The sequence below is a fragment of the Gossypium hirsutum genome, chromosome D08 (assembly GCF_007990345.1).
Source record: "Gossypium hirsutum isolate 1008001.06 chromosome D08, Gossypium_hirsutum_v2.1, whole genome shotgun sequence".
Lineage (NCBI taxonomy): Eukaryota > Viridiplantae > Streptophyta > Magnoliopsida > Malvales > Malvaceae > Gossypium > Gossypium hirsutum.
This window is the reverse complement of record NC_053444.1, coordinates 12229497-12256239: the sequence shown is the minus strand read 5'-3', so window position 1 is coordinate 12256239 and position 26743 is coordinate 12229497. Positions and strand designations below refer to the sequence as shown.

The window sequence follows — 26743 nt, the reverse complement described above, 5'->3', positions numbered from 1 at the left end:
TTCAATCCTTCGTTGCTGTCAGTTCATTTTCTCTCGTATCATTAGAAGCTGCATCAAAAGTTATACCCATCTTCCCTCTTACCAAAAAATGGAAATTACTTGGCAATTTGCTGCCATTTCTTAATTTCACTTTTCCAAATTGGAAAGTATACAAGATTGCTCCTTTAAGGAAGTCTGACTCTTTTTTTTCTGTGGTGATTTTAAAATATGATGAAAATTCGTCTTTTTCTTTTATTATTTATGTTCATTTTAAGGTAAATGGACTTAAAATAAAAGAATCATTACCATATAGAATAGAGTGGAAAAAAGGAATTTATATCTGGAAAGGGAAAAATTAGTATGACAAATAACAGAATGCGGCCTCAATTTTATTGATGAAGATTTATATAGTTGCTTATTTCTTTTTGGTACAAATAATTGTTTATTTCCATGTACACAGATTTGAAGAGTAGGTTATGAGACCCCAAAAGAAAAGAAAAGAAAAAGGTCAAAATTTCACTGTATAAAATGGCAGTGAGATTATATTAGAGGTGAAACAGTAATGAAAAGTCAAGGAGCGACTTTACCATCACAGCCCATCCATAGCCAGCTCCGCTGTTCAAACAACCGCTCAAATTATTCAACCTGAAATTCAAAAACCATCATCTAATTACCACTAATCAAAGTGCCTAACAGCCTAATAACTAAAATCAGAGCAGTAGAAAATGCACAAACATGAACTGGAAAATTCAGCAAGGAGATAGATCAATGAGAAGTCCAAAATTTGCTTGATAATGTATGAAAAATGTGTCAACCACATGGTGCCACATTTTAAAAGGCTCAACTTCCAAGTAAATATATGCAAATTGGAAACATGGCTCATGCCTCTTAAATTTGTAGAGTTTTACTAACTAATTCCCTAAGAACACTTCAATTTCTTCAAAAAAAAGAATGTACTAACTAACTTACTAAGTACCTCAAGATGTTTATAAGAGAATTGACATTCAGTAAAAGAACAATAATGGTTAAAGAGTTATTACCTATCAGCATCCAGATGGCCGACTTGAAGATGATAGATCTCTCCCACAAACAAGAGCATTTGCCACATTCCAAATTGAGAACCATACAAAGATATGTTTAATGGTACAAAAAATATTTACTGCCACAAAATTAAGAATGGTTAGAAGCAAGAGTATGCCAGAGCAGAATACTAAAGCAATCAAATAAACCAGTACACCAACCTTTGAAGGGAAAAAAAGAAAATGAAGAATTTTTTCAACCTTGTTTGAATCTCTACCACCGGAATTTTGCACCAAATATTGTTTTCATATACTCTTCCAACTCATCTTGACTAATCATTAATACATAAACATATACAATAACACGTACTATAGCAGCTGACCTGCACAGATTCAAATAACAAGGGTGAAACTGTGAAAACAAATTACAAAATTAGAAACAGAAAAGGACAAGGACAAGGGAAGGTGAAAGAATATTGACTTAATATGGCAATTTTTACTTTTCAAAGCAGGAGTCTAAGAGTAGCACACTTGAGACTGCCTAACACATTGATCTCCTCCATAGTGCTTTAACTGAGAAAATCATAGGCCCTATGGCAAAGGAGCAAGCACATGCTGCTGTATTCCCAGTATTTTCCTACAGAGGTCTCTTAAATGTAGTATCAACAAAGTAACTAGTTAACTAAAACCGCCTATGGGGAGCATGATGCTGAAACAATCACACACTCTACTATTGGAATTCTAACAATCTGCCTCAATCTGTAGCTGGGTTCTCCATCTTTATACAAAAGTGTTTCAGCAACAGTTCTTTTGTAGCATAATCACCAAGTTATACAACAATTTTGTATATATTTGTTACGAATCCCATGTCCTAAATACCATCTTGAGAAGGAAATTAACAGCCTTGTTCCATGTCAGGAAGCAGTTGAAGCTCATATATACATTGAAAATCCCAGATTTATGTTTTATTGCACATATGCACAGTATGTATCATAAAGCAGGATCTTAGCCAGTTTTTGAATATAAGTTTTTAGGATTGCAGCAGGAAGAGCTGGCCATCCCATCTTTTTCTCCTCCATGAGATCATACCAAATGATAAAGCATCATAATGAGATTTCCTTCTAGTATAAAACCATCCTTACCAACCAGATTTTCATTTTTTTCCCCTTTTCCTTAATGGCTAATGGCTTCCATTGCCACACGTACCAAATGAAGCACTCCCTCTACGTCTAGGAAGTTAAAATCAAGAGCCTTCTTCACAGAAGATATAGACTTTCCACATTCAGCCCCTTTTGAATTTGAACTGGCAGCCAAAAAAGTAGTTCGGGATTTCCTTGAAGCTTCCATTGCATGATTTATATCTTGCGCCTGCAAATCATCCGTTTTGGTTTTAGTTATGACCATAAGCTTAAATAAGATACACAAGTCATAAAGCACAAAATGACATGACCCATGCCAATAAGAGACAGATAATAGAAACTGTTCAAGGGCAAGTCTACAAAAGCCTTTGTTCTTGAAAGGCCAACAAGGCAGACGTGCAACTTCAACATGCAGAAACCAGAAGGCTTTTGGTCAAGGTATAGGAGGAAAGAAAGTTTGTGAGAAAGCAAAAGGACATTCAGTGCATTAGACCAAAAGAAAAACCTTTTGGGGGGAAACAGTTTGTGCATGTTATATTGGGTTTTTTTTTTTTCTCTGTGTTGGAGTGGGGGGGGGGGAATGTTCAACCATGCTTTCACTCTCATACCATAACAAAAAAGCAAAAAATTACACTTTCCAATTATATACAGGAAAAAGTATACTTACAAAATTGAGCAACCGCACAAAGTTAGGACGGTTTCGAGCAGAAATAACATGATTTCCAACAACCTGGGGAGAGTTAACACCTTTTGGAAAAGCAACCTTGTCTGCCGCTGTTGGATGGTTTAAATTATCAACATCAGAGGCAGAAGAAGAGGGAGACTCACCTGACATGAAAACAAGAATCAATAATAAGAAAAGAAGTTAAAATTAACTTCATCAGTTTGTTTCAATCAATGCAGTATTAGTATTTATAAAGAAATTTAATGTCCATAAAGGAACATGTGGAAAAATAAAAGGGTGATTAAGGGGCTGGGGAAACTGAGAAACAGATGAGTTGGCTTACTTGAAAATATCTATTTGTATGCATGCATACCAACAAGGCCAGTCCTAAATAGGTCCAACACCCTTTTGTAAAAGGTAGTTCACCTTACATGTCAAAAAGAACTAGAACACTGATGATTTACAAACTCAAGTCCTCCACCTAAAATAGAACAACAGATATGCATGTATGAATGAAAACAACACAAAATTAATCAGAACGACATTTGTCTGATATTCTCAGATTTGAAGATACCAAAGAACAAAACCACGGCATGTAAACAAAAGGAGAAGCACACTGTAAGCAAGTAACCTAATCATTCCTGCAGTGTAAATTCCAACATCATATGTAGAGGTCTTTTCAAAAATGAAGAACCAAAATTCCAGAGTAAATTTCAGAGGCTGGCGCTCCCCGATTACCATGTAAGCGCAGAAGACTGGTAAACAACATTTAGCAATTTTACAAGCTACACAGACTAGCAGGAAGGATTCAACCAGTACAATCATTGGGTTCTTTGAATTACCAGGAGGAACCATTTGTAAAGCTGTCTGCAACTCATGTCGATCTCTATTTGCATTGCCGTGAGAGGAATAGATGACTCTCATATAAGCCACTTCCATACACTTGTAAGCCAAAGAAGCAGCAGCCATGTCCTTTAATCTCTCATATTCATGGGCACAAAACCTGAATAATAATTGGTAAAGAAACAAAAATAAAACCAAAAACTAGAAAATGAAATCATCCCAAAACAATATGAAATAACCAAAGAGAACACCAACTGGAACACATGATATTTAACTTACTCGCAGAGTTTTGCAGTGCTACTATAAATTTGCATAGACTGAATCATCTCTCCATGTTTGGCACTATCACTGTTGCAAGATTCTAGTAGAGAAGCACTATGAAGAAACTTCAGTGCTGCCTGGAAGTAAAGTGCTGTGCTCTCCACATTTGATCCAGAGTTCTGAGAGAAAATTTATTATTAAAGAAAGCTAGCTAGAGGCTAGGACAATAACGCAACAAGTTACAAGAAAACAGTATGGAAAAACCTTGAAACGATCAGCCAGATGCTTTAAGTCTTTAGCCTCCTTCAAAGCATTGGTAGCTGCCAGACTTGAAAAATCCTTTCTCATTGGGCTCGGGGCATCAACATCCCTGATCCTACGTCCACCAGATGTATGTCTTGAACTACTGTGCTGAATCCCATTTTGCTGGTCAGACTTTTTTATTTGTTTTTGTACTTTCAATGCATCATCACCTTGAGATTCATCAGCTCTGTTTCCAGTTTGGGACCCAGAAACTGGGCGGGGGCAACCAGTCAGCATCTCATTTTGAGTACCTCCCAAGCGTAGTGATGGTAACGAGTTCCCTCTCCCAGAAGCAATTTCTGCATGGTCAGATTTTTCAGAGCGGAACATCTTTGTATATTTTCCACCGCTGCCATCCTGCACAAAATTCTGCTTTACAGACACAGTAGAGATTACATCTTGACCTCCATTGGCATCTGCTTTAGCACATGACTGACCACCATTTGATTGACTCTCTCTTTTACCAGTCTCACCAGAAAATTTTCCCAATGATTCTTTGTTATCAGAAAATCTATTCTCACTTTCATCAGACTTCATTCCAGGCCTCCCCTGAAATTTGTTTCTACCAACCCTAGGTTTTACCTCATATGAAGGTGCACAATCTTGCTGTTCATCAACAAAATCAGATTTAAGATTGCGCATCCTGTCCTTCAACCGTGAGGACCCCTTACCAGACTTTCTTGGATGAGAGACATTGGCATTGCCACGTTTGTCATTCTGCTTTTTCTCATAATGGTATTCATCCATTATTGTAGATTTACCAGCATATTGAGCCTCTTGGCCTAAATAATCAACACCACCATTCATAAAATGGCCTTTTCTGACTTCAGGGGAGGATTCAAGCGCCTTCGCTTTGCTACCATCTAATTGACCATGGTCCTTATCCTGAATATCATGTATAGATGACTCAAGGGACCCATGTTGAGGTGCACAGGAAATTTTTTCCCTCCATACTGTCCCTGATCTGTCACTCCCACCATCATCTTCACCATCTGAGCTTCTTCTTGGACTACCTGCAACATTCCTCCTTGTTGATGGAAGTTTATCGGGATTGGCAATTCTCATAGGAGATGAAGAAACTGATTCTACAGGTGAACCCTTTGTTTCATTGAAGCAATGTTTTGATTTATGTGTACCAGATTTTGATTTATGTGAACCAGAAACCTTCGATGAGCTAGAAGTAGCTGCTAAAGAAGGTTGAGCAGATCCAAAATCCCTTTTCAATGAATCTGGAACATCTAAACTCCGTTGGGGCAGAGAGCTGCCTAGATCTTGCCCCGTTTGGTGGTCCTTTGTATGTCTACTTTTTTTCTCCAGTTTACCACTGCTTTTACCTGCAGAGGAATCCTTTCCTCCTGACTTAGATACTCTGGCCTTCTTTTCTCTCCTGTATTCATTCTCGCTGACATCTTCCTTTGTAAGCACTCTGCTATCCTGGAAGTGATTGCCAACACCTTGGAGGAAACCCGTATATAATTGACCGTCAATACATTCATCAACTTTCCTCTTTCTTGAAACTTCCCCACCATTACAATTCACCAGATCCAGAGATCCATCAGTTAGGGAAGGATGAACTTTGTCCTTTGGTCTCTTACCAGAGATCTGTTGCCTCTCCTTATCTGACTTCGAAACCTTATAAGAAGGTTCACTGTGCTTAGGCTGATCCTTTCCTAATGTAGTTGGCAAAGCATTATTTGTGCTAGCCCCCCCCATACCACCATGCTCAAACATGCCATCTTCATCAGCAAGATGTAAACTATCACCCTTAATTTTCTTGGAGGACCTTAAGGAATCTTGATCAGCAGTCCTTTTGCTTTTCATCTTTGAAGTTTTGGCATCACCTGTTAGCATGTTTTATAAAAGCAGTACATTACATAGTTTAAAAAAAAAAGTTTCAGAACAATATATATCAGTTTAAAAAGAATACCTCCAACAGAACCGTGTTTCGACAATTTATGCTTATCTTTCCGCTTATTTTTGTGTTTCTTGACAGGCAAATCACTTTTGCTTAGATGATGTAAACCGGGTTCCTCTGACACAGAGGATCGAGTCACATCAGTTAGATTTCTAGAGCGGACCGATGACTGCGTCTTCTTCATAGGAGTTGGCCCATCTTTATCCATGGCATTTGATATTTCCTTTAAACCATGTTTCTTCCTAGCAGCAGTGAGCATGGCATGTGAACCAAAACTTAGTTGGTTTTGGTCAAGTCTCAAGGCATCAGCTGAGGGTAATCTAGACATAATACTGCCAAGGTTACTTTGAAGATTAGTTTGATTCTCTACAGTAGGAACATGATATAATGCGAGAACAGCTTTTGTAGTTTCCTCCTCATCAATGCTACAGTGATCCATTGCCGGCCTAAACATTTACCAGAATGATGTTAGAGATTTGAAGAAGGGAGAAGAGATATCTTTCCACAATCTGTCACAAAGTTTAACTATCAACACTGAGGCAACACAGAACACAAATAATCAATTTGTGGGATCAGAATACTTAAGATTTTATTAATGGTTATATTTAGCATTTTATAGTACCTTACTGTAATTTTCTTTATCCTATTAGATTTTGTTTTAAAATCAAGTTTATTAGTAGAGTTTCAAGTATTTTCTCTTAAGTTTTCTACTTAGAATAGGAGGTCTAGTTCTACTTAGAATGCTTAGGTTTTTCTTTCCTAGGGTCAATCGACGAACCCTATGTCTGAAGCTTCGCTTATCTTTTATTTCTGTTTTCCAAATTATTTATTCAATCTTCACTTCCCTGAGGATTTCAGATGATTGTTCAGTCCAACAAAAGTTTGAATATATAAATAAGAAAAAATTTAGAAGTTGTGCCATTAAAGCACGTTCACAGAAAACAAGAAGGGGTGACGGTGAAGAACTTACAGCCAGTTAAGCATGCTGCATAGCCACTTCTCGGGTAAGTCAGCAGGATTTATGCTTACTGGAAGAAGACGCCACTTCTGACACTTATCACAACAAACCCAATTTTCTCTTATCATTACAGGAGCAGCAGTTGCATGGGAAGTTCCAGCAACATTCACATTGGTAGAGTTAGAAGCACCATCCACAGTTGCTCTTGGGTATGATTCGGTTGCCAATAAATCCTCAGTTTTCTTGCCACTTAATCTTTCACTATGTGCACTATTAATGGATGATGTACTTTTTTCAATATTATCAGCTTCCTTCAGCTGATCTTTAGAACAGAGTTCCAATGAACTTGCTTGGTTCTCTTCCTGTTCTGATTCTCCAGTATCTCCGAAAAAATCTTTATACCTATCTTCGGCCTTTCGAAATGGACTTTCTAATTTTTTATCTCCCAATTCCCTTTTGTTTGCATAACTATTAGCATGTGCAGTTTGCTTATTTCTCGCCATCAAAGAAAAACCGACCCTTAAGCTTTCTTTAGGTACCCCTGCAGCTAGACTACCATGACGCTGACTGTCTTTTGATTTTCTTTTTCCACCAGAAGACAAACACTCCTCTGCAGAAGGCAACTTCATATTGTCTTGCTCATCTAATGTAGCTCTCTGGCTGATCTTCTTCTTGGAAGGATCTACTAATTCATTTTTTAGAGCTTTGCAACCTTTTAGAGTATTAGAATTGGCTTTGACAGAATCATAAGTTTTGTCAGCTTTATTATACCCATCTTTTCTAGCATTGCCAGAAATGACATCCAGAACACTTGTCTTTTGTTCCTCTAAAACCTTTTGAGCTGAACTAGCACTTGGATTCTCCCAGCCTATCTCTTGGGCAAGTAATGGCTCCACTGACCCCTCCATGTCTACATCATGGACACCTTTGTTTCGTGTTGTACCCTTATTTTTTACCTTCTCAGGGGCAGAATATGAATTAGATAAAAGAGGAAGCTTCAATGTTTTAGAAACAAGCTCCTCAAAAGCCAATAAGTCAATATCTGCTTCCTTTTCTGGCATAAGACCACTGCCGTTCATTATTTCCCTGTTAATGCCACTCGTTCTTTCAGCCGGAGAATTCTTTTTCTCCATTGACTTTGCTTTCTTGTGTCTTGATAGCATTCCATCACGCTTTCTAGAATCAGATCTATTCTCTTTCAATTTTTTTTCCTTTACAATCAAGTTAAGTAGATGATCAGGAAGAGGAGATAGTAGCGCCTCCTCCGGTACAGGGAAGGAAGTCATAAGCTACTCAAAAAACCCAGGGAAAAAAAATCTGATCAGTTCCGGACTTGTACATTAGATGTAAGAATATATTTATAAGAAGATTAACAAACAATGGAGGATTTACCCGAAGAATGCTGGTTGGAGATTCAGTTAATGGCTCTTGAGACTCCTGATACATCCCTTCACTTTCTGAAGGGCTCTGATCTAAGGACGAAGATGGTGAGACGTCAAGGCCAAGACCACTGTAGATTGCAGCATTCTTCTGTGTTGACAAGTCACCTGAACCCATTTTGATTCTCACCTTCAATGTTTTCGGGTCAGACAGACTGGCAGCTTTCTTGCTTGCAAATTCACACCTAGAGGCAAGCTCATCAACATGAGCAGATGTTAAGTTGATCCCTTGTTTAATTGAATCATTCACAGTTGATGTCTTACGAAGGGTTTCAAAATTCGAAGGCAGTCCAGGCCTCAGAGACTGAGAACCACTTGATGAACATACTGAGTTATGTCGGCCATCCTACATGACAAAACAAAGTAAGCAGCCGGTTTAACTTGGACTTCTCAAATAAACCAAGATCCTGTGAAAAATTCCTTCTTTGTATGAAATAAATTCTATTTCGAGGAAAATGAGACAAATTGAGAAAACACAACCTCCAATGGCATTTTTGGGGGCGATCTCGGTGCATACCAGCTCTGAACTTTTGGAGAACCATTCGGATGAGGCCAACCCGGAGAAAGTGTATAAGTAGGTAAGAATGACCCATATCCACCAAACTTTGCACCTGTGGCAATAGAAAAAATCACTAAATCATTAATTTGAAATTATGAACACCAATTTATGGTGACTCTTCACCTCATATGAACCATGATTCTACTTACCCAGATTCTCTGCAGAAACTCCACCTTCAAAATCTTTCTGAAAATGTCCAAGAACATGTTGAAGTTTCTCATCCTTCAAATACATGAAGTCATATATCACCAAGGGGTAATGAAAAAATGGAAAGAGACTAAGAACAAGCACCAGACCAGAAATAAGACATTGAGAAAGATCAGCATACATATAGTAGTCCACGAACAGTTAGTAACTAATCCTGTAGAAACAGCAATAACACACAGCAACCATGGAAGCTACCCAATGTGCTTGAATCTTACTCTCCTAATACCTATGAAATCCCCAGAGTTACAGTTAAGACTACCATAATGTTTTAACGTGTAAAACTAGGAATCAAATTTCATTAATAATGCCTTCGCAAGTAACCAGATGTCCAACAAATTTCAGACAACTGAAAAAAGAAAGCGCGCACACAGACACACGCTACAACCATTAATACACCCATACACAAATGGCTTCATCGCTAGACAGAAAACAATTCACTTAAGTTAATTAAACCTCCTAAAAACTAAATTCTCAAGATTCCTCCACATGAACCAAAATAACTAGTAAAATTAGAATAAAAACTGAAATACGAATCCATATGTAATATTTCTAGAAGCAACAGAAGTAAAAAAAGTAAAATACATTTAAAATTGCAGTTACAGAATTTCAATTGATCAGCCAAAAATCTTAACTTTAGATCTAAAACCCAACCAAAAAAGCTAAAGTCGACACAGTATGATTAAAAATTAATTAAAAAAATGAAAGCAAAGAAAATAAGAGCCAAATTTTCTTACTATGTAGGAGAGAGAAGATAGATCATTTTCGGTGTCTGTGGTGGCATCATAATCATCGTTATTGTTACTATAAGAGCAAGCCTCTCCTTCTTCAAGCTCAGTCTCTTCCATTTCTCTTCCAGCAAACTTTAGCCCTTTCCTCGCATCGTTACTCCCCAACGAAATCATTCAAAAAAAAACAGAACTCAAAAAAAGAAAGCCTCGCCCAAATATCAAGTTCTCGAACTTAATTTTCTATAGTTCCAAGCCCACAGGTTTCTTATACTAATCCTTTTCTACAACCGCTAAAACCCAGAAAAGAAAAAAGCGGATTTTTACCCTGATTTCAATCAAGACCTGAAACTCGATCAGGAAGCCAAACAACAAACCAACATTTTTAAAAGGTTTAAATTCGAAATCAAATAAATCGATTTTAAAACAAGGATCTCTCAAATTTTTACTGTTTTTAAGGGCTTTTTTGGATTTTTTTTTTTGGGTGCGATCTCTTTAACTTGAATCAATTAGCAAGGAAATAGAAAGAGACGAACTCTCTGTGTGGTTTTGGTGTACAGAGCAGCCGCGGTTATTCTTATTTTTTATTATTTATTTGTTTTCTTTTGTTTGTTTGTGTTTTTTTTTTTTTAAGTCCACGTGATTTAACCGGAGAAGGGTCGGAAAGAACTGAAAATTATTTTAATTTTTCTTTTTATCTGAGCGTTATTAAATTTTGGACTTCTTCTTTTTCTTTTTTTGCCTTTTTGGTCCCTCTATGTTTTACGTTTTCATTACGGCGTTTTGTCCGAAAAATAAACAAATGTTAACTGATTCTTTTTGGCTTAATTTATGATGTAGCCCCTGAAGTATATCTATTTTCTCACTTTAATACTTAAACTTCTTTTATCAATTTGATACCCAAAGGTAGTTTTTTAGTCCATTTTCCTAATATATATTAAAAATTTTGATGGCCAATATGATTCTGCCAACTGTCCTTTTATATATAAAAATATTTAACTTTTGAGATAAAAATATTACTAAATAATATGCTTTTCAAAAGTGCTTTTTGAAAAAAAAAACTTTGCAAAAATATTTTTTTGACCAAAAGTAGAAATACAAAATTTTAACTTTTACTCAAAAGTACTTTTTAGCCTAAAATTTCTTCTGAGAACATGCTAAACTGACCTTGAGTATAGTTCTTTTTATAAAAAAGCTAACACTCAAATAAATATTCAATTCTAAAATAAATATTTTTTAAAAACAAAATACATATAAGTGTTTTTATTTTTTTTAAAAAAGAGATCCGAATAGCGAGTAGCGAGTTTCAAGCAATAACTTGATGATCAATACAATGAATCAATACCCATCAACAAGTGAAAGGACATACCTTATATCCAAGTTGATCCGATGGTCAATGTTGGAGATTAGAGAAGAAAGTTATTTGGATTTTGGTTTGCAAATCCGTGATGTTCAAATTTTGTTTCGTGAAAAAAAAATTGAACTGTAAAAGTGACTAGAAAAGAAAGGTTTGATTGATGTAAGTGGTGCAAACAAAGAAGATTATATAACAACGATTTTAGTAGTCTAGTGACTTAAACAAGAACAAGAACTTTCAAATAATTCAATGGTCAACTTTTTAAAATTGAGTGACCAAAATGTAAATTTATTTATAGTTTAATGGCGTTGAGTTTAGATTACCTAATTTAAAAATAGACTAAAACCCGAAAATAAAAAAAAATAAAAAAACTAAATTCCATTTTAACCAAAATATTTGGGATGGAGTCTAGAAAGGTGGCTTAATTTGAGAAAATGTTGAGGAGAAAGATTTTTGAGTTATTTTGTAGGATTAAGATAGAGTCAGCATTTTAAGTCGTTGGAAAGTTGTATAACTTCTTTTAATCTTATAAGTATCTCCACATATACATTTGTCCTAAGCTAAGAAATTTTCCATATACACGTGCAATGACTATAAGGAATGATGGTTAAGGATACATAAATGTTTTTTAAATTGGATTAGTGGATGAATTGGTTAGGTCATCGGTTTTTTAGTTTTATTGGTTTGATCGGTTTAATCAATCTAATTAAAAAAATTATTAAAAATTAAAATTTTAGTTCAACCAATTCAATCGTCGATTCAATCAATTTTTAGACGATTTAATAAGTTCAATTGATTTTTTAGCTGGTTCAATCGATTCGTATCGATTCCCGATCTGATAGATTTAAAATCACTTTCTAGACCCATTCCTCAACCGGTTCCCAGTTCAACTGATCTGATCGACCGATCCAGTCTGATTCAAATAACACTGGTATAAATAGACTATTATGATATTCTTTATCGATGACTATTATGTTTAAATTTATGGTTTAATCTGTATATTTTGATTTGATTTGATCTAATCTACCTAATATTATATTGCCATTAGTCCTTTAATAATTTCAATAGTTGAAGCTATTTTGACTAACTAATAACATTATAAATTATATAAATTATATTAAAAATTAAAGCATAAAAATTAATTCTTAAATTTAAGTACAGTAAATGAATCAAAACTGAAATTTAACAATTTTACCTAAAATTAAAAAAAATGAGCATAAGTCAATAAAAGAAGGCTTAATTCATGATTTAGCCTTTGAAGTATACCTATTGCCATTTTGGTATCTAAATGCGCCACGTGGCATGTTTAGCAAATAAAAAAAATACCACATGACAAATAGATTTATTTAAATTAAAAACATTAAATTTAAATTAAAAAATATAAAGTTATAATATTAAATATTTAAATATTAAAAACACTTTTGACTTTGATCGGCATTGACTGATAACTGACTGCATTGACCGTCCACATGACGTTATTAGAACACGCCACATATCTTTTTTTTAATATTATATATATTATATTGATTAAAAATTTTAAAAATATTTGTTATAAAATTCTAAAATATATGATTTTAAATTTTAAAAATTAAAAATAATATATAAAAATTGAAAATTGTTATAAAATTTTTAAAAAAAGGTAATTAAATTTCAAGTAATTGTATAAAAGCTTGAAATTTAAAAACCTTTTTAGAATTTAGAATTATATATTTTATAATTTCATAAAAAAATCATTTTTAAACCTTTTTTTGAAATTTTTTTATAATTCTTACAATTTTTTCAACTAATTTCTTTTCATTTATCATATTTTTCGTAAATTTTATTTTTATAATTTTTTTATAATTATTATGTTTTTTTATAGATTATATATATTTGAATTTTTTTTATTTATTTCAATTTTTATATTTTTAATGTTTATATACATTTAATAAGAGAAAATATTTATTTTACATAAAGACATCTCATGGTGCTTTGTGATTGGCTATAAGAATTTCTTTTAATGTCTATCAAAAAATGGATGAAAAAATAATAATGGAGGCATACTTTAGGTACCAAATTGAGATAAAAAAAATTTAGATGCCAAAATGGAAAAATAAGTATATTGTAGGGACCAAATCGTGAATTAAATCACAAAAGAAACACCATTCGGAATGTATAGTTATATAGGTAAACTACACAGATAGTTACTCAATTTTAAAAAAAAAATCAATTTAGGCACTCAAAATAAAAAAAAAAAGTTTGCAATATAAGCAGCCACATTACATTGTTCAATCATTTTGGTTACTCTCGTTAAAATCACAAATGATAATCTGACATGGTAGTTAAAAATTTGTATAATAACAAATTTAGTCATCTACTTTTACATACTATATAAATTTAGTCATAATTTAAAAAATTAACCTTCAAAATTTACAAATGATTTCAATTTGATCCTAATTCTTAAAGATTCAAAGAAATATATAAAAAATACATAAATATTTTAAAAAATATAATAATAAAATTAAAAATATATTAATATTAAATAAAATAAAAAATTCTCCTCTTCTCTCCCCCCCAAACCCACCACGGCCCCTTCCAAAAAAGTGCCAGCTCGTAATCCCCCTTGACCGTTTAACATTCCTTCTTTAATTCGATTTGGATGTACACCTCTAATTTTCGCCACTGTGAGGTTATAGATTGGTTCATTGAAAGAAAATTGTAGCCATCAAGCAATGGTTATTAGTCTCGCCTAATACAAATAAACAATCATCGCCCCTTCCATGGTAGTGGGAGTGAGGGGAGGGGGCATTTTTATTTAATATTAATATAATCATATCTATTTCATATTAATATATTTTAATATTTTAAACTTGCTATTATATATATCTTTAAAATTTTAAGACCTAAGATTAAATTGAAATCATTTATAAATTTTAAAAGTTAATTTTTTAAAATGACTAAATTGATATAATATGTAAAAGTTAAAAAGCTAAATTTGTTATTATACAAATTTGACAGTTTTAACGAAGTAAATTTACCCATGGTTATACAGATTACTTTTAAGAATAAGAAAAAAAACATAAAGCAGGAGAGGAAGGCCAAAACATTACTTTGAAGGGACAACTTAAAAATTAGATACATTCCGTCTCTTTAGGAAAATTAGATCTACCAATCATTGGATGACCAGTTTTCAAAACCAATACTCAATATGTTGAAGAATAAGACATTATAGTTTAATATTTATTACACAAAGGCACAGAATTTTACAGTTCTATCCATAAAATAAATGGTAAAAAGAATCTTTTGCTTTTGACATATTTTATTGTATTTTCGTAGCATGTAATTTGCCAATTCACCTTTCTCATTCAGCTTGAAGACCCTTCCAACTGATCTCGAAGAATTTCGTACTTCTTAAGCTCTGCCATGGAAAGGGATGGTGAAAGCTCTCTCAATACCTACACGTTTACCATTCGTTCAGGGGTTAGATGCTTGGCCATAAAACACAAAAAGACAAGTGTCTATACGAGATAATTGCGCATAGACAGTAATGAATTATTATAATTTAAATATCAAATTGAAATGTCTGCATAATCATTTAGATATGGCCATCCACTGATTACTCTATAATTATACTTGTTTATGCTTCTTTTGGTAGAGAGTTGGATTGGAGGTTGAATGGTTGGGCTTGTGAGTTGAACTGGAGCTGCAGGGCTTCCTGCAAGATGTAGGTGACATAGGGCGGCATTGGAGCTTTTACTCCAAGACGCTCTCCGATGCTTAAGTTGGCAAAAGGTGTATTGCAATGGTATATTGATTGTTCTCCTATGCCATTTGGAGAACAAAGTGGCTTTCAGCCTCCGACATACTAAATTATTTACTTGTCTTCACCATTACATAACACCCTTTGCTCATTTAAGAATCGGAGAACATTCCAAAACACAAGCTCCTACATCCCCTAGATTACCTTCATCTTGCAAGAAGCCCAGCAGCTCCAGCCCAACTCTCTATCAAAAGAAGTATTAACATATTTCATCACAGTGAAAGAAATTTTAGCTGATAACCATGGAATTGCACCTTATACTACTTTAACCACATCTATTCATAGTTATTATCGCTTTCTTTTTTTTCTTTACTAGCTTTTTGCTATTTACTTGTGATTCAAAATCCAAATTCTTATACATGTTTTCACACCAAAGTCCCTTAATCAGCTAAGAATAGTTTCATACCTTCACAAAGTCATCATATTCTACAACAATGGAGTCAGCTTGATCCATGGAAGATGAATCTGGACTCAACACCTACACAAAAAGAACAGGTATAAGCAATGAAGATTACAGTTTTCTTGGCTGTGCTTGTAGTAACTAATACATGGTAAAAATTATCAAAGTACATTGCCCTGCGATTGAAGATATGAAACCTTCACAGCGATCCTGCGGTGCATAAAGCTTGTTTTTTACTCACCTTACGCTTTGCAGCATGAAACCAAGCATCTGCACACAAGGCATACATATCTGCACCAGTAAAGTTTGGTGGGCATCTCTTTGCAATTGAGTAGAGGGATATATCTTCGTGCAATCTAAACTTTCTGGTAAGTGCTTTAAGAACTCTGGACCAAGAATGGAATTGACCATAAAAAAAAAAAAGCAAATAAAATTAAAAAATTGGAAGAGCATTCATGAATGGGAGAGAAGGTTCAGAGATAAGAACTAACCGCTCTCTGTAAGATGCATCAGAGTTAACTCCAACGTATAGCAGTTTGTCAAATCTACCAGGCCTTAGAAGAGCTGGGTCAATAAGATCTGGCCTGTTGCTTGCTCCTATAATAAATAGGTCCTGGGAAAAGATAACAAGGATCAGTTTCATTTCTATTTGAACCAAAAAAGCAAAAGAATAGAGTATTTTCATAAAAAGAAGCATAAATAACCTGGGTAGAATCATTAAGGCCATCAATCTCTGCAAGCATCTAGCAACAAGAGAAAGTTGTCACGATTAGTTACAAGTGAAACCAAAGAGATCTGATAAATCAATGCAATAGCAAGAGTGTCAATCAAAACCTGAGAGACCACTCTGTCCATAACACCCCCAGAATCTCCAGAAGCACCTCGAGCAGGAGCAAGCGAATCGAGTTCATCAAAGAAGATGACACATGGCCGTGCTGATCTGGCCTGCAAAACTTAAAATATCATAACAATGAAAGCCCTTTTACCAATGAAAGGAATTATATAATCAAGACAATTTTATTTTTGTTTACCTTCTGGAAAATGTCTCGAACATTCTTCTCTGACTCTCCTATGTACATGTTAATTAGTTCAGGCCCTTTTACACTAAGGAAATTTAAGGAACACTCAGTTGCCACAGCTTTTGCCAACAAAGTCTGACATTTACAGCAGAGACAATAAGAAGAGGAAACAAAAAGCTACAAAAGATATTTTAATATATGTACATCTGGAAGGCCAACAATAATTTGGTAATCCATCATAACGTACTTTCCCTGTTCCTGGAGGACCATAAAGAAGGACACCAGAGCGCTTGCGCAAGCCAGATGAAAATAAATCCTTATGCAGGAGAGGTAACTGAAGAGTTAAAAAATAACAGTAAGTAAAAGAGTTCAGAGTAGCAGGCTTCCAATCACAGAAAATTTTAAAGAAAAATAGAATACATGCAAGCAAAAACTGGATAGAAACCTGTTTGATGGGACCAAATAATGAGCAATATTGAAACCAAATAACCGATCTTAATATCCTTTACTTGGCAATAGACACATGGCCAACATACTAAAACATTGTATCCTAGAGCAAGATTTACGAAGTTTCTGCTGTAACCTTTATTAGATAAGTTCCTAATCAACAAACACCTAAGATCCTTTTTTTGTGCCCATGAAAAAAAATGATGGGGGTTGTTAGAATCCCTATAATTAAGGATAGAAACCTTACCTTATTACTAGTAGTTCCCTTGTAAATAGAAACTAATCTCAGTTATTGATTCTTAGGAAATTAGGAATTGTTTCCTTTAAAATGATTATTCCTCTCTTTATAATCTGTAAACTAAAGCAGTAGAAATATAACAAAATATTTTTCCTCTAAGTTTTAACATGGCATCAGAGCTTTAGGATTCATTTGATCCTATTTTTTCTCTAATTTCTCTTCCTAAAAATTCCTTCGGTTTAGTCCTCCAATGAGTGATATCAATGAAAATTTCTCTGAAACTGAGACATCACAAATAACTCAGAATATCAATCAGGAAATCACTCAAGGCGAAATTAATTCCTCCTCATTATAATCACCAATCATCGGCTAAATGGGAAGAACTTCCTGCAATGATCTCAATCGGTTCTTATGGTGATTCGTGGTCGTGGCAAAATTAGGGTACATCAATGGAGAAATTCCATGACCAACCATAGCTGATCCTACTTATGCCACTTGGGAACTCAACAATTCAATTGTAATGGCTTGGCTAATCAATTCGATGGAAGGCCATATAAGCCGCACCTATCTTTTTTTTCAAAACTGCAAAAGACATGTGGGATGCAGTCAAGGAAAACTACTCAGATCTTGGAAACGCCTCCCAAGTATTCGAGATCAAGCTTAAGTTAAAGGATATCCGACAAGGAACACTTGAAGTAACTCACTACTACAACAATCTGAAAATTTTGTGGCAAGAATTGGATATGTACTATGAGGCAGATTGGGGCGAAGGCTTAGAACACAACAGGTTTATGACCCATCTCAACAATGAACGTCTTTATGAGTTTTTAGCAGGACTGAACCGTGAGTTAGATGAGATCCGTGGCCGAATTCTGGGCAGATCACCTCTCCCAACGATCGGTGAAGCATTTGCAGAAGTTAGAAGAAAAGAAAAGTGTCGTCTTATCATGATGGGAGATTCAAAGGAACCTAAACCTATGACCCCGATTTCTAACCGTCATACTGAATCATCTACTCTAAGGTCCACAGCCACAAAAAACGTGCTGGAAATGATTCTGGATCAACAAGACCATGGTGTAGTCACTGCATTTGTGTTGGTCATACAAAAGAAAAATGCTTCAAACTCCATGGCTATCTTGAAAAAAAACAGAAGGATAATAAGACTGCCATGTTATCCTCCACTACTGCAGATGATGTTCTTGATGTTCGCTTAACCAAAACACAGCTTGAGACTCTCCATAAGATACTTGGTACTCCCACTACTCATGGATCTCTAGCCACTCAAGGTACTGCCCTCAACATTGCTTTTGAATCTAATAATCAATCTCCTTGGATACTCGATTCGAGTGCCTCTGATCACATGACAGGTGACTCCACATTGTTTCACACCTACACTCCTTGTCATAACAAATTTGAACCCGCATAGCTGACGGTTCTTACTCACTTGTGGCTGGAATAGGAGAAGTACAAATGACAGAGAGTTTTTCTCTTGACAAAGTCCTTCATGTCCCAAACTTGTCCTGTAATTTACTTTCAATTAGTAAACTTACTAAGGATGAAAAAGTTCTTGCTGAATTTTTTGCAATTGGTTGTGTGATACAGGAACAGAAATTGGGGAGGATGATTGGCACTGCTAAAGTTGATGATGGACTATATATTTGGAATAAAAACAGTACACAAGGGGGATTGGCTCTATCCACTTCAAAAGAGGACACTATTATGTTATGGCATCGTAGGTAGGACATCCAAACTTTGTGTATTTGAAAAAACATCTTCCGCTATTATTTCGAAATAAAAGTATTAATTCCTTGAAGTGTGAAATTTGTCAATTATCTAAATATACCCGTGTGCCATACCCATTAAAACCACATATTCAGTCCCAACCTTTTTCGTTAATCCACAGTGACCTATGGGGAGCCAGCCGAGTGAAAAATATTACAGGGGCTAGATGGTTTATAACATTCATTGATGATCATACTAGGGTCTGTTGGGTCTATCTACTCAAAGAAAAATCTAAAACACCCAAAGTATTCCAAAATTTTCACTCAATGGTTCGAACCCAATTCAACTCTACCATACATACACTCCGTACTGACAATGGGAGAGAATACTTTAACTCTGTCTTAAGTCCATACCTTTCTGACCAAGGCATTATACACCAAAGCTCTTGTCTTGACACTCAACAAAACGAGATCTCTGAGAGAAAAAATTGTCTATCTCCTTGATGTGACTCGAGCCATAATGTTCACCATGAATGTTCCAAAATACTTGTGGGGAGAAGCTGTCCTCACTGCCTGTTATCTCATAAATCGAATGCCATCAAAGATCCTCAATTTCCAAACACCTCTAAATACTCTTTTAAAGGCATTTCCTCTATTTCATGTTCCTAATCTTCCAGCCAAAATATTCGGCTGTAAAGCTTTTGTCCATAACCATCAACCAAATCAATCCAAACTTGATCCTCGACCCTACACCTGCATCTTCATTGGATATTCCCCTACACAAAAAGGCTATAAGTGTTACTCACCAACATTGCGCCGAATGTTTATCTCTCGAGATGTTACCTCCTTTGAAAATGAACCATACTTTGCAGCATCTCATCTTCAGAGGGAGATTTTTAATGAAGATAAGACCCTTAATACTCTCCTTATTATACCTCTTGATCCTACTACTACTATCACAAACAAACCTATCCCAGATTTAATTGCTGTTTCCCCTGTGCAGCAAGAATTTAACACCGTCCTTCCAAATAACAATACCTCCACCGAAGTACAACAGCCGCCTGATCAAGGAAAACAACAAATACAGGTTTACTCCCGACAGAATCGTTCTCCTGAAACTGATACAGCAGTGCCAATTACATCTTCAATCGAGGATTGTTCTGAAACAAAAGTCCCACCTCCGTTACCATCCATCTATCTTCCAATTGCAGTTAGAAAGGGTACAAGGAGCTGCACTCAACATCCTATTTCTCGGTTTGTATCCTATGGAAATTTATCTAAGTCTTACAAAGCTTTTGTGACTAATGTTGATTCTGTAAAAACTCCAAAAAATATAGAAGAGGCTCTTGAATCAGCTGAGTGGAGACAAGCCGTGATGGAAGAAATGAAGACCCTAAAAAAGATATGAAACATGGGAAGTCTCGGATCTACCTAAAGGGAAAAAAACCATAGGGTGCAAATAGATTTTCACTACGAAATTTAAACCCGATGGCCGTATTGACCGATACAAAGCTCAACTTGTGGCTAAGGGATTCACCCAAACTTATGGTCTCGACTACAACGAGACGTTTGCACCGGTTGCCAAGCTAAACACCGTTTGAGTCCTGTTATCTCTTGCTGCCAACCTTGATTGGCACTTGACTCAATTGGATGTAAAAAATGTTTTTCTCAACGGGGAATTAAATGAGGTGTACATGGATTTCCCACCCGGGTTTGAAGAAAACAAGGACCAAGTGTGTAAGTTGAAGAAGTCCTTGTATGGGCTGAAACAATCTCCACGAGCGTGGTTCAGCCGATTTGCAAAAGCTATGACTAGCAGAAATTACATTCAAGGACAGGCAGACCACACCATGTTCTACAAGCACTCGGAAGAGGGTAAATGCTGCATCCTTATCATTTATGTTGACGATATAATATTAACAGAAAATGACTCGAGCGAAATTTTGATATTGAAAGAATTTCTTGGTACAGAGTTTGAACTTAAAGACTTAGAGAGTCTTAAATATTTTCTTGGTATGGAGGTAGCAAGGTCGAAAAAAGGTATCTTCATTTCCCAAAGGAAATATGTTCTTGATCTACTTTCGGAAGTTGGTTTGATGGGCAGCAAACCAGCCAAAACTCCTATGGAGTTTAACCTTAAATTGGGAACTAATGAGGATGGAGAAGAAATTGACAGGGGGAAATATCAACGTCTAGTAGGAAGGCTCATCTACCTATCTCACACCCGTCCAGAAATAGCCTTCAATGTGAGTGTTATTAGTCAGTATATGCATGCCCCAAGGGAGAAGCACCTGGAAGCTGCATATAGAATACTAAGATATCTAAAAGGAACTCCTGGTAAAAGCCTGTACTTCAAGAAGACTGTCAACCGAAGTGTGAAAATCTACACTGATGCAAACTGGGCAGGTTCTGTTAATGATAGACGCTCTACAAGCGGCTATTGTAGTTATGTTTGGGGTAATCTCGTGACGTGGAAGAGCAAAAAACAGTCTGTGGTAGCACGCAACAGTGCAGAGGAAGAATATCGAGCACTATCTCATGGTATATGCGAAGGAGTTTGGATACAAAGACTTGTGGGAGAACTAAAAGTACCTTATACCAGACCTATAAAGATGTACTGTGACAACCAGGCTGCTGTCAACATAGCACATAATCCTGTGCATCATGATCGGACCAAACATGTGAAAATAGATCGTTACTTTATAAAAGAAAAAATACACTCAGGAGAAGTATGCATCACCTACCTACCTACTAGACAACAAGTTGCAGACATGTTAACTAAAAGTTTAAACAGAAACATGTTTGAAGAACTTATTGGCAAGCTGGGTTTGATTAACATCTACACTCTAGCTTGAGGGGGAGTGTTAGAATACCTATAATTAAGGATAGAAACCTTACCTTATTACTAGTAGTTCCCTTGTAAATAGAAACTAATCTCAGTTACTGATTCTTAGGAAATTAGGAATTATTTCCTTTAAAATGATTATTCCTCTCTTTATAATCTGTAAACTAAAGCAGTAGAAATATAATAGAATATTTTTCCTCTTAAGTTTTAACAGGGGTTCAAATTATTCAAAAATGGTAAGAAAATATATATCCCAGACCAGCATAACCTATTGTTGGAGAAAGGCATCAAAGATACAGACAAACCAACCTGAACAGTGTCCAAAATTGATTTTTTCACATCCTCCAGTCCACCAACATCTTCCCATTTCACATTAGGAACCTGCAAAAAATAAATCAACACTTCAACGATCTGCTCTACATTCAGAAATTGAAAGAATCATCCACTCCATGGTCCAGCAAAAATACTGAAATACATAAATTTTGAAAAGGCCAGTTGCTAGTTACTTAATATTATGTTCTAAATTTGATTTGAACAAGTTACCTTTGGAGCACCTAATGCAGATGCAGTCCTCTTCTTTGATCGCTCCAATGCTTTCTCCAAGTCCTCTTTTCCCCTTAAGCGAGCTGTAGTATTGCTTGATGTATCCTGCACTGCTTTAACTCCAACAGAATCATCTGATTGTGATGATTCTGCTTTGCCAGTTTGAAAATTGCTCTTGGAGATTAAGTTAGCACCAGTATCAGCAACTAAAGCACACAAATCCCGAGGCATGAAGCCAGAAGTCTGTCCCACTATGTCCTTCACAAAATCCTCTAAGCGAGTCTGCAACCAACCACATCAAACAAAAATTTAAAAAGGAAGCTTCTAGCACACCTGGAGGTCTTATTTATTCATAAAATAATTCTAAAATATATATTTAAGTTGAAATTATTCCCAATTGGATAAATTGAACAGGTGACATCCTTATTAGCCTTTATATAAAATTGAATGTTGGATTCAGTTATGGTGTAAATATTACATGAGATATACAAAGCATTAAAATTTTCCCTGCTTATATTCAATTTACTTAAGAAATTTAACCAAAGTAATAAACATATATAGGAGATGAAATATTTTCCCTTTACTTACATCAGAAAGAAGTTCAGAAACACCTTGCATTGACTGTGACAACATTTCAGCCCTTTGTTCTTCAGTCAAGGGACCCATGCTTACTTCATGGCTGAAACAACGCCTAATAGCTGGTGGCAGACCTTCAGAACTGTCAGCAGCTGCAACCAACAGCACCTCGTGCCTACCCACATTTCCACTGTCCTTTACAGCCTGCACCAACACCATATAAGTGATAAGTTCAAAGCATCATCATTTTAAGTTCTTGAAAGTAAATAGAAAACAAACACCTCAAAATGAATTTTCAGCTTATTGATTTCAATTACTTAGTTGAAGTTCTCACTAGATACAATAGATCAATATGACACTTGTCAAAGTTCAAAAGAATCCCTTGTCGGTTAAGAAACGATAAATCAGGACTCACGAAAACACACAACATACATGGGGAAACGCTTTGGATAGATAGCAAAGTAAAACTAAAAGTTTCATCAATAATGACAAACCACGCAAACAGAAACCAATAGATGTAAATGAAAGCATGCCAGGAAATCTAATCGACTAAAAGATACTGCCAACAAGTTGGCCCTTACAAATTCAACGTTTGACATGTCTTCCGCATTGCCGTCTTCATCACTAGCAACTGGCTCAGTAAACTTTCTGATGACTGATGCAAATTCAGAGGAAAGTCCAATTTGGTCACTTGGCAAACCTTCATGGGAGGCAAAATTCCGAAAAACATCAAAATGGCGTAGAAGAAGTATTGTTGGTGAGTATCTGCCACCAAATAGATAGAGTGAGCCCATATAAACGCTAAGGAACAACGATATCAGGTGCTTTCATTTTGCATTGTATCTGTCATCATATAAGCATCGAGTCTGAAAGAAGCAAAATCACTCAGTTACCTTGATTGAATTGTCAGAGAAGCTGCTTTATCACAGAGACATGTATAGATGCAAAATTAGACACTCTAACATAGGACCTCTACCAAAAGGTGCAACAACTGAACTTTCGAAAATTTGGAAAATTTCCAACTATAGAAACCAAAATAACTAGTTAATAAAATCAGAACAATTATTGGCAATTGGGCATGTTTCAGCAAGTCAGCTGCTTCACCTTTGCGAACTGTTGAAAGCTTGAGTCAAAGCAGCAGAGGTCTTCTTCTCAGAAGAGGCTGTTAGGTCGTGGCAGCTATATTCAACTACATGTAGACCCAGTCGCTTAGAAACATATCTAACAACAGTCCTCTTCCCACACCCTGCAATAAATACTTGATCAGGACTCAGCTACACTATACATAAACAAACATATATATAATCAAATAAATCCTCCTCCCTATGATCAATCTGCATAACAACTTATTGATGTTCTCAGGAATTGAATAATGAAAAACAGTAACAAGTTTGGCAAGCGTAGAGAGAATGACCACAAAGTTGTGCCATAAATCAAAGAGGTCATTTTGACATGCAATTATTTTCATCAACTAAGGAAGTAGCTCAGTTTAGAAGATAACAAGGAATCAGAATAGCATCCAACCTGGCAGACCATGTAGTAGAACAGAAACTCTAAATTTCAAAGATAGTGGGGATGGGCATAGAGGTGGTGTGAGAATCGAAGCTAAAATCTTGACTGTGTCCCCTTGCAGAGGTGCAACACTTTTTGGACCAGAAATTAACAAATCAGGGGGAACAGCAGATGACACACTCCCTCCAAGAACTAGAGCAGTCTGAGTACGATTTACTCGAAGAATGGCTTCATCTGATGGCTCCACAGCAACAACCTGAAGACAAGAATTACCATCTGATGACAGCCTGGCACATTGTTACACTACTTAAATATACTGTGCCACTGGTAGTAACTAATATATACACAAACTATTACCTTAAAATAGATGATATCATCACTCTGATTTTGCAATCTTGAGCAGCAAGGAATGCAAATGGCTGAATTGCAATTCCAATTTAGGAAAACGCTGAAAACATCTCCCCTTGTTAAATATCTATCCACTTCAAAGTACTTGTGTAAGGCAGAATCAATCATTTCTTGGCGATCATCGGCTTCAATAGAAGAAATTCCTCTTAAAGATTCAAGGGAACTGCATTCTGGCATCTTAACAAAGGAAACCCTTAAGTGTGATGCATACTTCGGCGGGCCCCCCAAAGGTTCCAACCATAAACTGATATCAGTGTCTCCCCTGCATGCCTTATCATCCACATTAGCTTCAAAGAGGTATGCTAAAGTCTCCGTTCCTTTATAGACAAGAGATCTCAAGCATGATATGTGTAGGTTGAGGTTAAAAGCTAACAGAGGAGATACATAGGCAACATCACAGTCCAAGGATACAGAACCAGTACAAGGATAACTGTATGAGGGAAAGACAAGCATTACATGCGGAGGATCTGAAAGGGATTCTTTTCTTAGAGACATGTGAACGTGAGTATTTGGACAATCTAAAACAACAATCTGAGCAACTCTTTGTATCTTTGCCTCCAAGTTTCTAACAAGCACCTAAAAGAAGCGTAAAAAGAGGGAGGAAAGAAAGCTGAGGTCAGTCATTATAACATTATTAAGAACAAGGCTTCTTTCTTTGCAATGATTATCAGCATAAATATTACATAATCACTGTACATTAACTCCATTTTCTACTATTAGACAAGTTCAAGATTCAGAGTTCGATTTTGAAACAAGAGAAATCCCAAACGCAAAATAAAAATTCACTTCGTGAACCATGATAATTAGAATACACCAAAAAGGGTGCAGATTTATTTTTTCCTTTTCTCTTGCAACGTTTTCCTAGCAACCAAACAGAGCTTAAACGAGCAGTAAATGAAAAAGTTTGATATGATAGACAGAGAACAAATTCTAGTAAGCCTACGCAACAAGGGCAGATATTCAATTAAGCTAAAGGTTCCGAAATTTTCGTTTTTTCCTGAAAAATTTAAGCAATCAAAAACAGAAGCTTAAACTCACCAGCGAGCCAGAAGTTATGGATAGTCTCTTCAATGTAGAAGTAGAGAGCCCTATCAAAGCAGAATCGTCAAGTGAAGCTAACTTAGGATCCGAAATACTATTTTTGACCTTCGAAACCCTTAGAATCCCCGCCTTCAAACGCAAACCGTCACCGGAAAGGTTAGCTGGACCGGCTTCATTGAGTCGCGTGGAACTTAGTACCGAGTTGACGAGAATTTTGGTGGAAGAGAGCACAAGCGGCTTCCTTCTCCCCACCATCATGAAACCGCCGCCAAAACCTCGAAGTCGATTCAATTATAGGAATTAATTATATATGGAGAAATGGGGAAGTTGAGGCAGCCATGACGTAGATGTCTGGTTCAGTTCCAGTTGGATGAGACTCTTTGGAGAACGCAAATCGATGGAAGCCTGTTTCCTTCTCGCAAGTTGGACCGATATCGTTCGAGTCGTTGACGCCATTTATTAAGCCGTTTCAATGAAACGTCAGCAATATTTCTGGGCCGAGCTTTAAAGTTAAAAGCTTGGTCCACACTCTTAAGCCCGGCCAATTAGCCCAATTATTACCCAATAAATGTTGGGTTAGAAAGCCCGTCCTCAACTTTGAACCGAAGCCTAAAGCTGTTTATGGATGTTCAAAGTAACTTTGTCCACTTGCTAATGTCACGCGTCTGGATTTTAGGCGAGCAAACTGTGCGCGAAAAACTCAGTTCTAAGTTACTTATGTTAGAATTAAAAAAAGTTCAGGTTAACTATAATCAAAAGTATTAGATAATTTATATTTTGGTTATTCAACTTAAAAAATTATAAAATAATCACTAAATTATTTAAA

The 26743-nt window shown here is 35.8% G+C and overlaps 2 protein-coding genes across 12 annotated transcripts; both read right to left on the bottom strand.

The window, feature by feature from the left end:
- Nucleotides 1–340: 340 nt before the first annotated feature.
- On the bottom strand, nt 341–10626 carry LOC107913348 (cysteine-tryptophan domain-containing zinc finger protein 3). 10 transcript variants are annotated; one of them, XM_016841907.2, is made up of 14 exons: nt 10021–10626; nt 9229–9301; nt 9001–9131; nt 8474–8866; nt 7094–8370; nt 6136–6569; nt 4170–6049; nt 3924–4084; nt 3644–3804; nt 2805–2965; nt 1499–2366; nt 1221–1381; nt 1020–1138; nt 341–624 (listed from the first exon to the last, which is right to left on the bottom strand). In XM_016841907.2, exons 1-11 carry the CDS (start codon nt 10186–10188, stop codon nt 2172–2174), a joined length of 5034 nt encoding a protein of 1677 aa, XP_016697396.2. In that variant the 5' UTR covers nt 10189–10626; the 3' UTR covers nt 341–624; nt 1020–1138; nt 1221–1381; nt 1499–2171. The 10 variants fall into 10 exon arrangements, with proteins under 10 accessions (XP_016697396.2, XP_016697401.2, XP_016697434.2 ...); XM_016841912.2 differs by having other exon boundaries at nt 2141–2366; nt 10021–10594; XM_016841945.2 differs by lacking the exons at nt 9001–9131; nt 9229–9301; nt 10021–10626 and having other exon boundaries at nt 8474–8705; nt 8785–8866.
- Nucleotides 10627–14453: 3827 nt separating this feature from the next.
- Nucleotides 14454–26350, bottom strand: LOC107913338 (peroxisome biogenesis protein 6). 2 transcript variants are annotated; one of them, XM_016841895.2, is made up of 16 exons: nt 25915–26350; nt 24826–25452; nt 24481–24724; nt 24061–24202; nt 23538–23721; nt 22969–23160; nt 22381–22662; nt 22147–22218; nt 16834–16920; nt 16599–16721; nt 16402–16512; nt 16272–16310; nt 16059–16180; nt 15809–15953; nt 15574–15645; nt 14454–14802 (listed from the first exon to the last, which is right to left on the bottom strand). In XM_016841895.2, exons 1-16 carry the CDS (start codon nt 26173–26175, stop codon nt 14713–14715), a joined length of 2793 nt encoding a protein of 930 aa, XP_016697384.1. In that variant the 5' UTR covers nt 26176–26350; the 3' UTR covers nt 14454–14712. The 2 variants fall into 2 exon arrangements, 1 of the variants encoding a protein (XP_016697384.1); XR_001688487.2 differs by lacking the exons at nt 14454–14802; nt 15574–15645 and having other exon boundaries at nt 15920–15953; nt 16402–16520; nt 25915–26341.
- Nucleotides 26351–26743: the final 393 nt, after the last annotated feature.